Genomic DNA, 14,373 nt, shown 5'->3' with positions numbered 1-14,373 from the left:
AATTATTGTACAAAAGCTACCGATTTAAATTTCCGCCTTAGCATATTCATAATCTATGCAAAAAAACTGAAGAAAATGACACCTCACCCAGCTTTATCTGAGAAATGATGCTATTTGTTGAAAATTTTGGGTGCTAGCTAATAGACTAAATGCGGCAAAGGCATCCCATATTTCATCCTTGCTAGAAGAAATTAAAATTAACTAACTCATTCTTTCTTTCATGCATTTTTTTGTGTATAAAACATGCATTTAAATGTATGAGTATGTTTGTCAAAATGGCTAAAAACAAAATTCTTACTCCCACACACTTAAGTAAATACTAATGCAAATAATTAAAAATGAATAAAACACAAAGTTTATACTTTTCATTCTTAAATATCGCAATTAAACTTGCAAGTTTTAATTTTTTTAATGCTTAAGATCATGATCATTTGGCTTTTAGGAACAAAACATGTAATAATTAAGTTCATATCGGGCACTATTTTAGTACTTTGCATTACTAAACCTTTGTAACTACTACAGTTAAAACATGGGGGGGGGGGGGGGAGACATTCAGTTAACTACTAATCATGCAGTACAACTACCAAGAGTCAATTTCTTCAGTTAAAAGTTTAACCAATTTATTTTAGCTTTGATTATGTCATTAAACAATATGAGTGTAAAATTCTAAAAGTTTTGAGTCCTTTATTTATTTTAAATTGTGGAGCAAATAGATCGACTTTGATCATTTATTTCAGGGTTAGCGTAGTTTGAGGCTTAATTGAAATTTTGAGGAAATGTATTGCATTCCTTCATGAGGCTTTTCTCCAATGATCCTGTCCCTATCTTTTAACAAGAATATTTAGATCACTGTATAAAATGGGAGAAGTGAAAGATACATTCCTTGATGATGATCGAGTCTAGGGCATTGTAATTAAAGACAGTGGCCCTAACCACTAGATCATATGGAACTGATACAATATGCTTTGTTGAACATTTATTTCATAACCTCTATTTTAACAAAAAAAAAAAAAAAAAAATCAAGGGACTTTTATAACATTTTTTCTCTCTCACTGAAATCTTGATCTCATTTGTTTGAGAATGTAAGAGAAAAGTTTGTTTTCCATTTGAGTTGAACCCCTGATAAATATTAAAACCAAAAAAGGTATGAAACAAGATTTGCATTTCTTTATAATTTTATAAATTCAATACCTGAGTATGATAACCCAATGCTTTGTCAAAACATTGCATTTGTCTATGGCAAAGGCCAAGGGCACCATAGGCAACAGCTTCCAGTGCTCTGTCACCACTTTGCTTTGCAAGTATCAACTGCTTCTGGTACACTTTAACAGCTTGGTTTGGATCTTTCATTTTCATCAGCACATCACCCAGATTTCCTAGAGCTCGAAACTTTCCCTAAAACAAATAGTAAAAGAAATATTTTTCAAAACAAACATTCAAAATACAATCACCTTTAATAAGGTAGTTCAAACCATCAAATGAACACACCCTAGTGCATGGACACTTCCTATACATATCTTTTCATAAGGTTTAAAAGATTTTTCTTAGATGAATTGGTAACTTCCTTCTATGCATTTCCATAATGAAAAGAAGGGAAGGAAAGAAAAAGAATAAATGAAATAATAAGTAATTTTGAAATAGTGAAGAGAGAGTGGGAGAAACTAAGAAATCAGTGTGAAAGCAAGTACAGTGCAATATGAAGCATCAAATTTCCTTAAAAAAGAAAAAAAAGTTCAGTATTTGTTGTGGGTGGGAGGGACAGTACAATCATACTTGCAACAGGTAAAAAAAAAATTAAGCATACATAAATTTGTTCAGAAAGTTGATACTTTATTTAAAATACATAATGGTTCCTTATATTTAAATATATGAAAATTAAGGGCCTAAGTTTAAAATTACAGGAGCAAAGGGGGGAGAGGGGAAGATATGTACGTAACAGGAGCAAATATGTACGTAAAAATCTCATACTTGTGCAAATGGATTGAACAATATATTTATATATACATATATAAAGATAGAGAGAGAGAGAGATTAAGAATCAAAAACCATCTCACACGAAAAAAAATATTTCCAATCAATGCAAACAACTAATTAACCTGAATAAATAAATAATTTCATATTAAGTCATTACGAATTTGCACAAGCTCGGTATCAGAATTATTTTCAGTAGTCTACGACCGAAATTAAAAAAACTCAAAAGTAATCTGCAAGGCAGATCAGCATTACGTAAATTGTAACAGTTACAATGACTCAGCAAAAAAAAAAAAAAAAAGCTTGAAAATAAAAATCTAAACTAAAAAAGTATAGCAAAACAAAAGCTAAAAAGCTTCAAAATAAAGTAGAAAAATGAGGCACAGGTAGTTTCGGGAACAAGGGCTCTTGACCTCTTAGCCACTGAGGACTCTTTCATAGATTTAGGCGCCTCCTTTCTATTTCACTTTGAACTGTATATTTCTGTTTTGAATTTGAGAAATTTGTGCAGAAAGGGAAACAAAAAAAAAAAAAAAAAAATCTTTTCAATTCAGAAATCCTCTGCAGACTTTTTTCAATAATCTGAGATGGACATTGTGCTGTTTCTGCTATTGGGTTTGCAAGTAAAGCAGCTGGTCTTAATTAAATCTGAGATTGACAACACATACACGTACACACACACACACACAAAAAAGAAGAAATTCTACATTTTGTCTAAAAAGAAAAATAAATGAATAAATAAAAAGTTATAGCATACTTTAGTGATCATGCTTTTAAAAAAATGTATTTTACCTGAAGATGTTTCATCATTTGAGCAACAGCTAAGAAGTACCGTTGACATTCCAGAGCAGCCTGAAAATTTCCTAGGGCAAGATGAGATAATCCGAGATTGCAATATGCCCTTCCCATGCTAAGGCGATCTTGTAAATCTTTTGCCAACTCTAAGTCTTGTTCATAGTAATGAATTGCCTCCTGTAATTTTCAGACATATTCAAATGATTTCCCAACATAAAATTTTGACAAAAAAAAAAAAAAAAAAAAAAGAATAAATAAATAAATGAATATTTTATCCAAAAAAAATTTGAATTTTTGTTTAATTTTTTAGTTTTTTACTTTGAAAACATTTTTGCTGCTTTTAGACATTATTTTGAAAAAGAATAAATAAGTAATACTAACAAGCCATTTTTCACCAACTTAATATAACATGCAAATGAGTTATTTCAGTTCAAGGTTTCCATTGAGGCTGAGGCATATTTAAACTTAAAAAATCAAAGGAAATTGCTAATTTTATTAGGAGTTTAACGCAGGGGTTCTCAAAGTGGTTGCTATGATGACCTGAGGTACCGTAGGGAGAAGTGAGAGGTGGCGCAAAGAGTGCACAGTATTAATATATGTATGTGTTTTTCAGATAGACAAGGGTGCCATCAAAAATTCTAATTCTTCAAAGAGTGCCGCAAATCGGAAAAGTTTGGAAATCTATGAGTTAACCAATTACGACAACATGCATTACAATTTGTCAGGGCTGGTCTCAAGGTAATAGAAGAAAAAAATAGAAGCGTAAACATGTTCATAAATGATTATCAGAGTGACAACAACAATATTGAATTGCATCACTATGAGGATCCAAAATAGAAGAGTAACATGTGAGGGTAGCACAAGAGGCAATTGTTGCTAGATCATCAATAATTTCCACCAAAATTAAATTTGTCACATGATTGCAGGATTTATAGTTATGGACTAGTGGAGGTCATTTATGTATATTTGCATGACATATATGGGTCATTATCCTGCAATGTGGAATTTTGCAATCCTGAATTTTTAATTTTTGAACTTTTCAGGAAGGATGCAGTATGGTATTTTTTGAAAGACAAAATATGTGTCTTGGTAAGACTACAATAGTTCATTAAACATGTACATTTATTTTGCAGATAATGATGCTTTAGTTTGTAAAAAAAAAAATCATGTGGAAATTCCAAAAAAAATTTTTTTTAGTGGTTTTAAGGTTTATAATAAAGTACCAGCAATAGCCTGACAGAAAATAAAGAACAAATATATCATTTTAAGTCTTTTAATAAATGTAAAAAAAAAATGAGATTCTTTTTTTTTATAAAAATAAATATACTGAATGCATTACATCATTCATTTTCATTCGTTCAAATTAAGTCTTATAACCTAAAGTAAATATGTTTTTGAACATACTAATAGAACTAACTATTTAAAATCCATTTTTTAAAAAAAATTGAACATTAATAATTTGAGGGAAAAGTAAGTTTAAGAAAATTATGCATCTAAAATATTAAAAACAATGCAATGTACTGAATTTGAAGGTATAAATGTATATAATTAACAGGGACGAGAGTGGTCAGAGAGCAAAAAGGAGGAAATCCCCCCCCCCGCCCCCCAAAATCGTAAAACGGATGATATCCAAAAAAAAAAAAAAAAAATTCGTGGAATGGATGATATCCAAAACCGCATCAAAATAGAACCTGAAAGCCATGATATTCAAAAAATCAACAAAAAATGTATAATTTACTGGTTTTAAAGGTAATACGTATTTAATTAGGTATGAGTAAGAATTTTGTATAATTTCTGCATTGCACCATTTCTTTGCAAGGGTGTTTATTCCTAAATAAATCTAAATTTTGAAAAAGAGGCAACAATTTCTAACTCCTGAGTCCTTGAACAAAGGGTTGGGGAAGCCAGAGGTCAATCTTGGCTGCATCACACAATAGTGTCAACTTATCATATTTTTTAGAGAAAAATACATTTTTTCATTAAAAACATTTGAGTTTATAGTGTTAAACGAGTGAGAACATAAATTTTAAAATTAGATCTGTTTGTAAAGTAAAACTTTACAACAGAGAAAAATCTGAAATTTCTTTGTGACAGAACATACTTTTCATAGTAAGAATTGAAAATAAATAAATATATATGTATATAAACGATTGGTTATCTTTTTGCTTGCATTGGAACCCAAAATTTGTTTTTGAGAGCTTTCTAATATTGGAATAAAAAGAACAACTTGCTACTGCCTCATTTAATCATGAAATTTCTAAACTTTTAACAGGTTGTAAAGCTAAACCATTTGAGATTCACCATAAATATATTTTACCCTTTCTTAAATACACAAAAAAAAAAAAAAAAAACCATGCCAAGTTACAAAAAAATTCGAGACTGTGGGTGCTAAGCCACATTTTTTGATTGAGTTTTGCATTTTTTCTAAAATAAATTAAAGAAATAAAAATATTATTGAAATGATGAATAAAATAAGAAGATATAAGGTAGTACATAGTAAAAAACCACCCAACAACAAAAATAATTGAAATACTTTCAGGATGCAAAAATATTGAAATCTCAAACAAGGCATGCAACTTTCGGTGCAGCACGTGTTTGACGTCGTTGGCTTGATTCCAAAACGTACGTTTTTGGCAGATATCGAGGAGGATTAAGATTCAAGGGGAAAAAATAGAACAAGTAAGAAATCGAGGACCGAAAATTTCAAAAAATCGTATTTTTTTTCCGATTTTTGAGGAAAATAAGGACTAAAAGAGGCAAAAAAAGGAGGAAAGGGAGGAAAGGTCTTAAAAACTATCAGAAAAAGCCGGAATTCCGGCAAAAGCCGGAAAACTCTCATCCCTGAATTAAAAAAACAAAGCCAATAATTTTTATTCTATCCTCAGTCTGTCATTACCATCCAAATCTTGATACTTTGTGCTGGATGGTAATGAAATTTCACTTTAATACATAATAATGCTTAAACTAACTATCAATAGAAAGGATGGCAATGACAGCAATCAAAATTTTTCTACTTAATTTAATAGCTACACGCATGCCGCATGAAGATTTCCACACAGTAAATTTTTGCTTTTCAAACAAACTTAAGGTGGCTGCTACTAAAACTGAATACTGTTTGGGGTAATAGTACCACCAAGTGGTTATGAAAGAGTGCAAAAACTGTTGGATGGTAATGATGCAAAATGTCAGGAACAAATTAAAACTGTTTCACTAAAATTTCAAAATTGCAATCAAACGAAAAGGAAACTTTATTTTGAATTTAATTATGTGAGGCAATTATGAAAAAAATTTTCAAGATATTTTTTAGTTTTATTTGAAGTTACAGTTAGATCACAAAAGACAAACATTGAGTCGAGGGGCAGTGGATGGTAATGACTTTTTAGTATATCTTTTTAGTCCCATCAAAAATAGGTATTGTCTATCACTGTTAAATTCATGTTATTTTGTTTGGTAGAAGGTGACAAATAAATAGTATTAAAAAAATAGTTTAAAAAAGATTTATGAGGTTGCAGCGAACATGGGACAGAAAACTCCACATTTTTAGAGAATGACCCATGGGCAGTTCTCAAAAGGTGGGAACAAAAAAGTTAACTTTGAGCAATTTCAAAAATTTTCGAATTTGATATCAATTTTGCTTTTATTCTATAGTATGCATACCTAGAACACAATATATGAACATGGAAAGACAGCAGGTATTTGTAAAAATTGTTAATTAGCAAATTAAATCAGCAATCTGTAGGTAACAGATTTTGGACATTGTTGTCCTGTAGGTAACGGATTTTGGACATCATCATAATGTAAGTTTCACCATTTTTGAAACTGATAATCTGATTTTTAACTTTTCCAATGAAAATTTTATTTACTACCTTTTGAATTTTGCAATTTAATGATAAAGAGGATAGTAATGAAGCACTTGAATGGCTATACATACTGCTCTTTACATATAATAAAGTTTTGGAATGATTTTGAAGAAGTTGATGAAAGGTAGAAAAAAGCTTCATGGAAATAATTATACAAACTTGTAGTTTGATTTTTTGGGACAAATAAGGAATAAAAATAGAGACAAATAAATACGACATATATATTTTTAAAGGAAAAATAAACAAAATATGCTTTAAGAAAGAATGTAAAAAGTGACATCAGTTTTAATAATGAATATATTTTCTAATGTCATAAGAATTAAAACGATGTCTAAAAAAAATTATTGAAAAAAGAAATCCGTATTTCTATTTGGAGATCGTTAAATTATGTTTCCAAAAGAAAGAAGAGAAAAAAAAATTCTAAAATAATAAAAGCGGCGGGAAAAAAAAAATTTGCTAGTGCAGGTGATAAAGTCGCCAAAACTGGTGCAGCTGACGATTAACTACATTTGTCAAACTGGAATCCCCCTCTGGTAACCTTTAGCTTATCGTATACTGTGTTGTCGCCAACGGAGGTTTGCTTGGCGATTTTCGCGCAAAATGGCTTTCGTTCGATCATAAACAGCCATGTTTCTACTGTAATTTATGTATTGTTCAATGTGTAACGTATTAATTATGCAAAATACCTATGGATTAAAGAAGATAACATCATAATAATCTATTTTATTGATGGTAGAAGACAGTGGATTATAAAAAAATTATAAATAAACGGACAGAATTATCGGCGTCAAGATCGTAACGCCATTTGGACATCTCACATGTATGTTTAAGAAAAATCATTTTTCTTCTAAGATACTGCATAAAAGCTTATGAAAACACTTTTAAACAATTAAAAATTGATTCTGAGGATCGATAAATACCTTTAAAACGAAAACATCATATACTTAGTTCTCAAATAATAGCATTTTAAAGATCGCAACTTTTGGACATACATCAAATTTCAAAGTTACGTTTTTTTTAAATCGTTTAAAAAAGTAAATAATCTATCTTTACTTTTGTTATCTGTGTAAAATATTAACAAAAAGTTATTCAGTGTAAGATTCATACCTTTAATTTTTATTTGAAACGTATGGAAATAATTAAAAAAAATTTTTTTTTAATGGTACATTTGCTCAGTTAACGTTTTGGTATGTCCAAAATTGTGCCTTTTAGCAAAGAAAATATTTTTTTAAGGGCATTTGAAGAGCATTTTTTCCATAATTTATGTCAATTCTTGTCTCTATACAGTATTATAGTTTAACTCAAAAATTTTTGAGTTAATTAAAATGAAAGTTATTTGGTGTTGAAGCTTCAAAGTTGAGGTCTGTGTTTGTTCCCACCTTTTGAGAACTGCCCCCATATGAATAAGTTAGAGTTCAAAAAATCCAAGTAACCAAAAAAAAAAAGAAAGAAAGAAGCAATAATACAATTTTGACATTATATTTTAGATTGAGTCATTACCAATCTTTTCTCATTGCTATAAATTGCAATGTGCTCTTTTAGTCTTTTACAAAGTAATTTAATTTTTAATATATATTTTGGTCAAGATTCATAAAAGATGTTAGTACATTTTATCCTTGCAACAACGAAAAAAACTTCTATTTTTCATACTTTTCAACACTGAACTGATGTGAAGACTGAACAACTGAACTGAAGTTGTTTAAGTAGACAAATATTTAAAAAATATTTGTCTACTTAAAACAAAGATTCTCTTTATGCCAGGTGCCCCCTTTCCCACGGTTTTAATTGCTTTTTACTAAATCTACTAAATTTCTTTCAGCCTCATTTCATTTTACCTCAAACATATACCAAGTAGGAAGGGGGGGGGGGCAAATCACATGATATAATCAGCTGTTTATGAAAAAAATCATTAACAAAGCAGCATCAATTAAAATTGTATTTTTGTTTCTTTTCAGTAAGCTGTTCCAGCATTGAATATACAACTAACACCTCTTTATTAGAGCACAGACAAACTAAGAACAGACAGAGACTAAGAGTTGCAACTACTAAGTACTTTTAAACCACAAAGAGTCACACTTACTTTATAATTTCCAAGGCAATAATGAGCATAGCCCAAAAAGTGACAAGCTTTGGCTTCACCTTCAACATCACTGATCTCTTGACACAGCCTCAAAAAACTCTCGTAGTATGGGACAGCTTGAGAGAATTCACCTCGAGAACTGTGGCAATTACCCAGATTGCACAAAGCACAGGCTTCTCCAGCAGTATCTTTCAGCTCTTGAGCAATATTCAGATGGCTATGGTAGTGCAGAAGAGCCATTTCATGCATACCTAAAGCTTGGTACGCAACGGCAAGATTTCCATGGGTAGAGGCTTCGGCACTACGATCGTTTACTTCTTTGGATATTGTAAGCTCTTGCTTATGAAACTTGATGGCCTGCTCATATCGACCCATGGCACTGTAGGCGTTCCCAATGTTGCCATAGGCTCGACCCATGCCAGCCTTATCTCCGAGTGTGCGAGCAATATTGAGATGAGCTTGGTGGAGTTTGTGAGCAGCATCAAAGTCTCCCAGAAGTTGATACACAATGCCCAAGTTGGAACAAGCTCTGCCTTCAGACACTTTATCCTAAAAAATTTGAAAATGACAAATGAAACAAAATCATGAGGTTTTGATTTATTTTGTTAGTGCATTGGTGAGTTTTAAAATTCTCATGAAAGAATGAAACTCTTACAAAAACTAATTTATATATTTAAATAAATAATAATATTATTATTATTTATAAAACATTTTTATAAATAATGTAATGAAAAATGTATTGAATCATTACATGTAACCTCTATAACCTATACATGTCTTCAATTTGAACGTGTGTCATAATTGAAAACAGGAGCACACACAGATATCAATGCAAATCAAACACTTGAATTGTGGCAGTTTTTTCAGCACAGAGTAATTGATTTTCTTGCACAGGCAACTTGGTGAATACCATTCTTTTAAGGTTTTTCATTGTTTCCTAAGTATGTTAAAAAAACCCTCTGTGGTTAAATTTGGAATTTATTCGTTACAGTAATGGATGACTAAAAGAATAAGTGATGACAAAATGCATATAAATACAGAACGGAAAAAAAGTGCACCACTTACTTTGGTACTCAAAGCCATATCAAGCTGCTTTTCATGCCATTTCTTTGCTTGTGGATAGTCTCCCATGCATCGAGCAGCATGACCCAATCCAGCATAGGCCCTGGCTTCTATTGTTTTATCCCCCAATTCCTGCGCTATCCGTAGCACATGGTTATGAAAGGTGATAGCTTGTTCGAAATTCCTCCTGTAGTGGTGAGATGAGCCGAGATTACTGTACGCACGAGCTTCTTCAACTTTATTGCCAAGTTGCTTTGCCAAGCGCAAATGCTCTAAGTGACATTCAACGGCTTGATCGAAGTCGCCCATGGCTAAATATACAGCACCGACGTTGCCAATCTCTCTAGCTTCTTGGAGCCGGTCCCCAACTTGACGAACCAGCTGCACACACTGTTTATGGCTGGCCAATGCATTTGGATAGTCACCTACTGCAGTATATACATGACCTACAAAAGATAAAAATGGTATAAGTATTTTTTAAAGTAGAAAATATATGATTTACTAAACCAAATATGAGAGTAGTGTCAATCAATAACATAATTTTAAAAATATTTAAATCAACAGTTTTGCTTATATCTAACTGAATTTAAGACAATAGAGCATTAATAAAGAAACAAATAAAATCTTTAGAAATTTGTGCACAAGGGCTTTTGTTATAGGTTGTCCTTTAAACAAATATTTCAAAACTAATTAGTTCCTTACTGAGTTCAAAAAAAAAGGTTGAAACAAGATTTAATTTTAATTCAAAAAAAGCAGAAAATTAAAGACATTCTGCAAAACAAATTGACAAGTAACCCTTACTATGGAATACATGCTATTACACAAGTTATTAATAAACATAAAACCTTTCAGTACAAAATTTGAATGCTTAAAACATTTGTCATAATTGGATTACAAGAGAATGGAATTATGATATTATAGCTGTATACTCTATTTATTACATACTGTCACTGAGAAAAATGCTTAAACAACTGGATCACATGGAATTGAATATCAACAGTTTATTAGAATTGTTACATACAGTCGGACCTCCATATATCGAAGTAGCAAATTGCCGGAAAAAAATTTGATATATAGAAATTTCGATATATAGAAACGATCTTATTTTATCCTATAAATCTCCTAAAACATTAAAATTAAAGCTAATTTTCGTGCATGAAACCTATTTTCTAATTTATACGAGCATCAGATTAAATGAAAGTTAATAATTAAAAAAGTAACAGAAATTACATTTTTGCGCCTTCATACATCTTCATTCTTCGGCAATTCAACTTGATCCGCAACATGAGGAGATTTTCGTTTTGACAAATCGAGAGAAAAGTAAAAAATTAATCTACGTAACTTGAATGATTTTTACTGCAGCTAAAACGACTAGGAACGATAATCAATAGACAAAAAGGATGAATTGAAACTGATTTTACAATGTTACTGGTTACAACTAAGATATTTTAAACAAACTTGAAGGAGTTTAAGAAATCTAGAACGAAACAACAACCTATCTATACACCCCTCAACCCCAGATTCCTTTTGAGTTTCGTAGCAACGTTTAGTGAACATAATTTTCTCCCCTAACCTTTATTTTTCATGAGACAGTCTAAAGAGGAAAAAAATCTACAAATGTCTCGAAAAAAAAAATTCGATATATAGAGATTTTTTCGATATATAGAAAATTTCGATCTTTAGAAGTTCGATATATGGAGGTTCGACTGTACTAGCCATAAGCAGCTGGAAGTTCTCTTTTTAGGCCATTCAACTTTTTACGCCAAGATTGCCACCTAGGGCTGTTTTTGGCGGTGGTATTTATTGAATTATATCTAGCAATGTACATATTAATTTCAATAAAACATTTTCTATATCTATCTCTGTCCATCTATGTATATCTATCTCTATATTTACCTATGTATCTGTAGAATTTTTACATATATATATCTCTATATTTATACTTATCCATCTTTATTTGTTTAGAACTTACCACCAATCCTATTTCCTACCAAATATATATATATATATATATATATATATATATATATATATACAAAAATTCGGTGTTTTATTTTTTAAATTAAAACAGCACAAAAAAAAAAGTGTGGGTTCCCGGTAGAATGTAAGAAAATAGTGTTTGCAAAAGAAACTAGAATCAGGGTTCATACCCTATTCGGATGAAAAAATTCCATGACTTTTCCAAGACTTTTTCATGACTTTATAAAAAAATTTCATGACCTTGTTACATGATGAGAATAGTACTATTTAATTTCAAACTGGAAATTTTTTGGAAATGAACATTAAGGAAACTTCTACGTGAATGCTTCTACCTCATCGAAACACTTACTTGAGTTTGAAAAAATATTAGTGTACACTTAAAAACTAAACTCTATTCTTATTTGTCTTCATCATATAACTTTTAGTAAAGTTAGTAAAACTACAGTGAATGAAATATAACGGTGCTTAAATGTCTAATAATCTTTATAAACAGGTAAAATGATAATGAATGGGACAAAGGTTGAATGAGTCATTAAAACTAAGTTTCAATAAATTTGCTTCAAAGGTTGCCTTTTAGCATCAGCAGTGCATTTAAGCATACACATAGCTTGACAGTACTTTGGTTCATTAAAGAAAAGCCATTCTTCAGTAAATTTATGTTTCTAAACCAAATATTCATATTTAAAAAAAAGAAAGAAAAACATTCAGTAGCGAATAAAGCTTCTGATTCAAATGTACTTGTTTACTTATTTGCACATTTTCAAATGCATATAAATTAATAGGTTCAGAAATTCCTGAACATAGGGTTTGATTCCTGACAATGAACGTAGCAGTGGGTCGCATGGATTAGTTCTGTGGGCCGTATGTTGGGCAGTACTGTTTTAGAGTATTAGAATTCCCCTATTTCTGTGTTTTATCACCTGACTAAAGATCTTCATTTTCTAAAACTTTCAACAAATTGAGATAATCTCTGATAAATCTAGAAATAAAGTTTTTACAAACTCGGATGCAATTGAATTGCATTTTTTAAGTGGGCGTGGCAAAATCAAGAATGTGCAAGTTCGCTACTACAGAATATAAAAAGCCTTGAAAATAATGGTAAATGCAAAACGAGTGATGTCCAAGCAGTAAAATCACATTTCAAAAAAAGACGAGCGGCTGCTACAGAAGTGGATGTAATGAGATTTCAAAATTCAGAATTGTTTTTGCGATCATTCAATTTTCCAGTTTTAATATGTAAGACTGTTAAATCACTCAATATTTCTGATGCTCTTTTAGCAACTGTTACTTTCTCTTTGCCCAGGACATTTTTTCATGACTTTAAATAATTTTCCATGACTTTTCCAGGTCTGAAATTCACTAAATTTTTTTCCATGACTTTCCAGGATTTCCATGACCCGTACGAACCCTGTAGAATCAACTTCTTTTATTGGATTAAAATGTGCAAATATTTAACACTAAGTAAATATGGCAAACTACCTGAGCAGGGAGGGAGAAGTTGGAGAAAGAAAGAAATGAAATCCCTAAATGTAAAAAACAAGTACATAAAAAGCAAGCAAATGCAGTTAGATCAAGTGGGAGTGGCGTTATTAACACGTCAATGAAGAAAGATTGCAATTTTTTTCCGCAATATGTGGAGCTTGCGTCCTGTTTTGCGTTTAAAAAATGAACTATCACATAATTTTGAAACTTTTTTTTGTCTGAAAATTGCAAAATGTTTCCATAATTTTGTACTTAGAAGTCAGAATAGAGACTTTTATATAGTTTTTATGGAATGAGTTTAGAAAACATTAAATCCAGGACAAAATGGGTAATTGCAGATTTTTCAAATATTCATTACAAATACAACTAGTATGTTGTGGCCATCATGAAACTTTCTTCTATATTTTTCTTTTTTTTTTTTCCTGATCCCTCCCCATGCTTGACGAGGAAGCAATATTCCCAACGAAAACAAAATTAAACATGCAAAAACTTGACGACCATCCTAATGTCTGAATTATTGCAAAAGTAAAGCAAAGAGCTAAAATTGAAAGTTATTTTAAAAGCCTTGCTTGAATTAATTACAAATATTTTATTTGTTAACAAACATACGATGGCAACAGTTAAAAATTTTAAATCATTGAGGTAATATTTCCGACCATTTCCATACAATTAAAATCACAAGAAATACGCAGACAATAATCTATTACGATTTATCTTTCTTATTGTTGCATTAATAAAGCTATTTTTTTTCGCTAAAAAATAATGATAATAAAAATAAATCAGCACCTCTTGGTGCGATTGGCGCCAAAATTGAACCAAAGCCTGTTTACATATGGATTCACCTATATTCCAAATTTCAACCAGAATGTAGCATTACTTTTTGGGATAGGTCACTCACAATGGAAAAAAAGAACGGGCGATTGCGCTACCCCCCTTTTTAGCTGTTGACACCAAAATAAAATCAGCTCTTATACCTACTAAGGGCTACTTGCCGATAAATTTTTCTTTCATTCCGTTCATTATTTCTTGAGATACAGCAGTCACAATTTAAGACAAAAAACGTTCTATAGCTCAACCCCCGTTTCAGTTATTGACACCAAAATTGAATCAGCACCTGTTCCTGTTACTGGCAACATATGGACC

General features: G+C 30.9%; 1 protein-coding gene across 1 annotated transcript in view; it reads right to left on the bottom strand.

Moving 5' to 3' along the window:
* LOC129228446 (tetratricopeptide repeat protein 28-like) overlaps positions 1-14,373 on the bottom strand; it is a 60,405-nt gene that overhangs the window by 26,503 nt on the left and 19,529 nt on the right. Inside the window, exons 6-9 of the mRNA XM_054863130.1 lie at positions 9,772-10,214; positions 8,707-9,255; positions 2,764-2,943; positions 1,192-1,395 (exon numbers count right to left, since the gene is read on the bottom strand). Of these exons, the coding sequence (XP_054719105.1) occupies positions 1,192-1,395; positions 2,764-2,943; positions 8,707-9,255; positions 9,772-10,214 (1,376 nt within the window). The remainder of the gene's footprint in view (positions 1-1,191; positions 1,396-2,763; positions 2,944-8,706; positions 9,256-9,771; positions 10,215-14,373) is intronic.

This window comes from Uloborus diversus, chromosome 1 (genome assembly GCF_026930045.1).
Source record: "Uloborus diversus isolate 005 chromosome 1, Udiv.v.3.1, whole genome shotgun sequence".
In the NCBI taxonomy this organism is placed as follows: Eukaryota; Metazoa; Arthropoda; class Arachnida; order Araneae; family Uloboridae; genus Uloborus; species Uloborus diversus.
The sequence above is the reverse complement of the archived record's forward strand: the minus strand, read 5'-3'. Positions and strand labels throughout refer to the sequence as shown.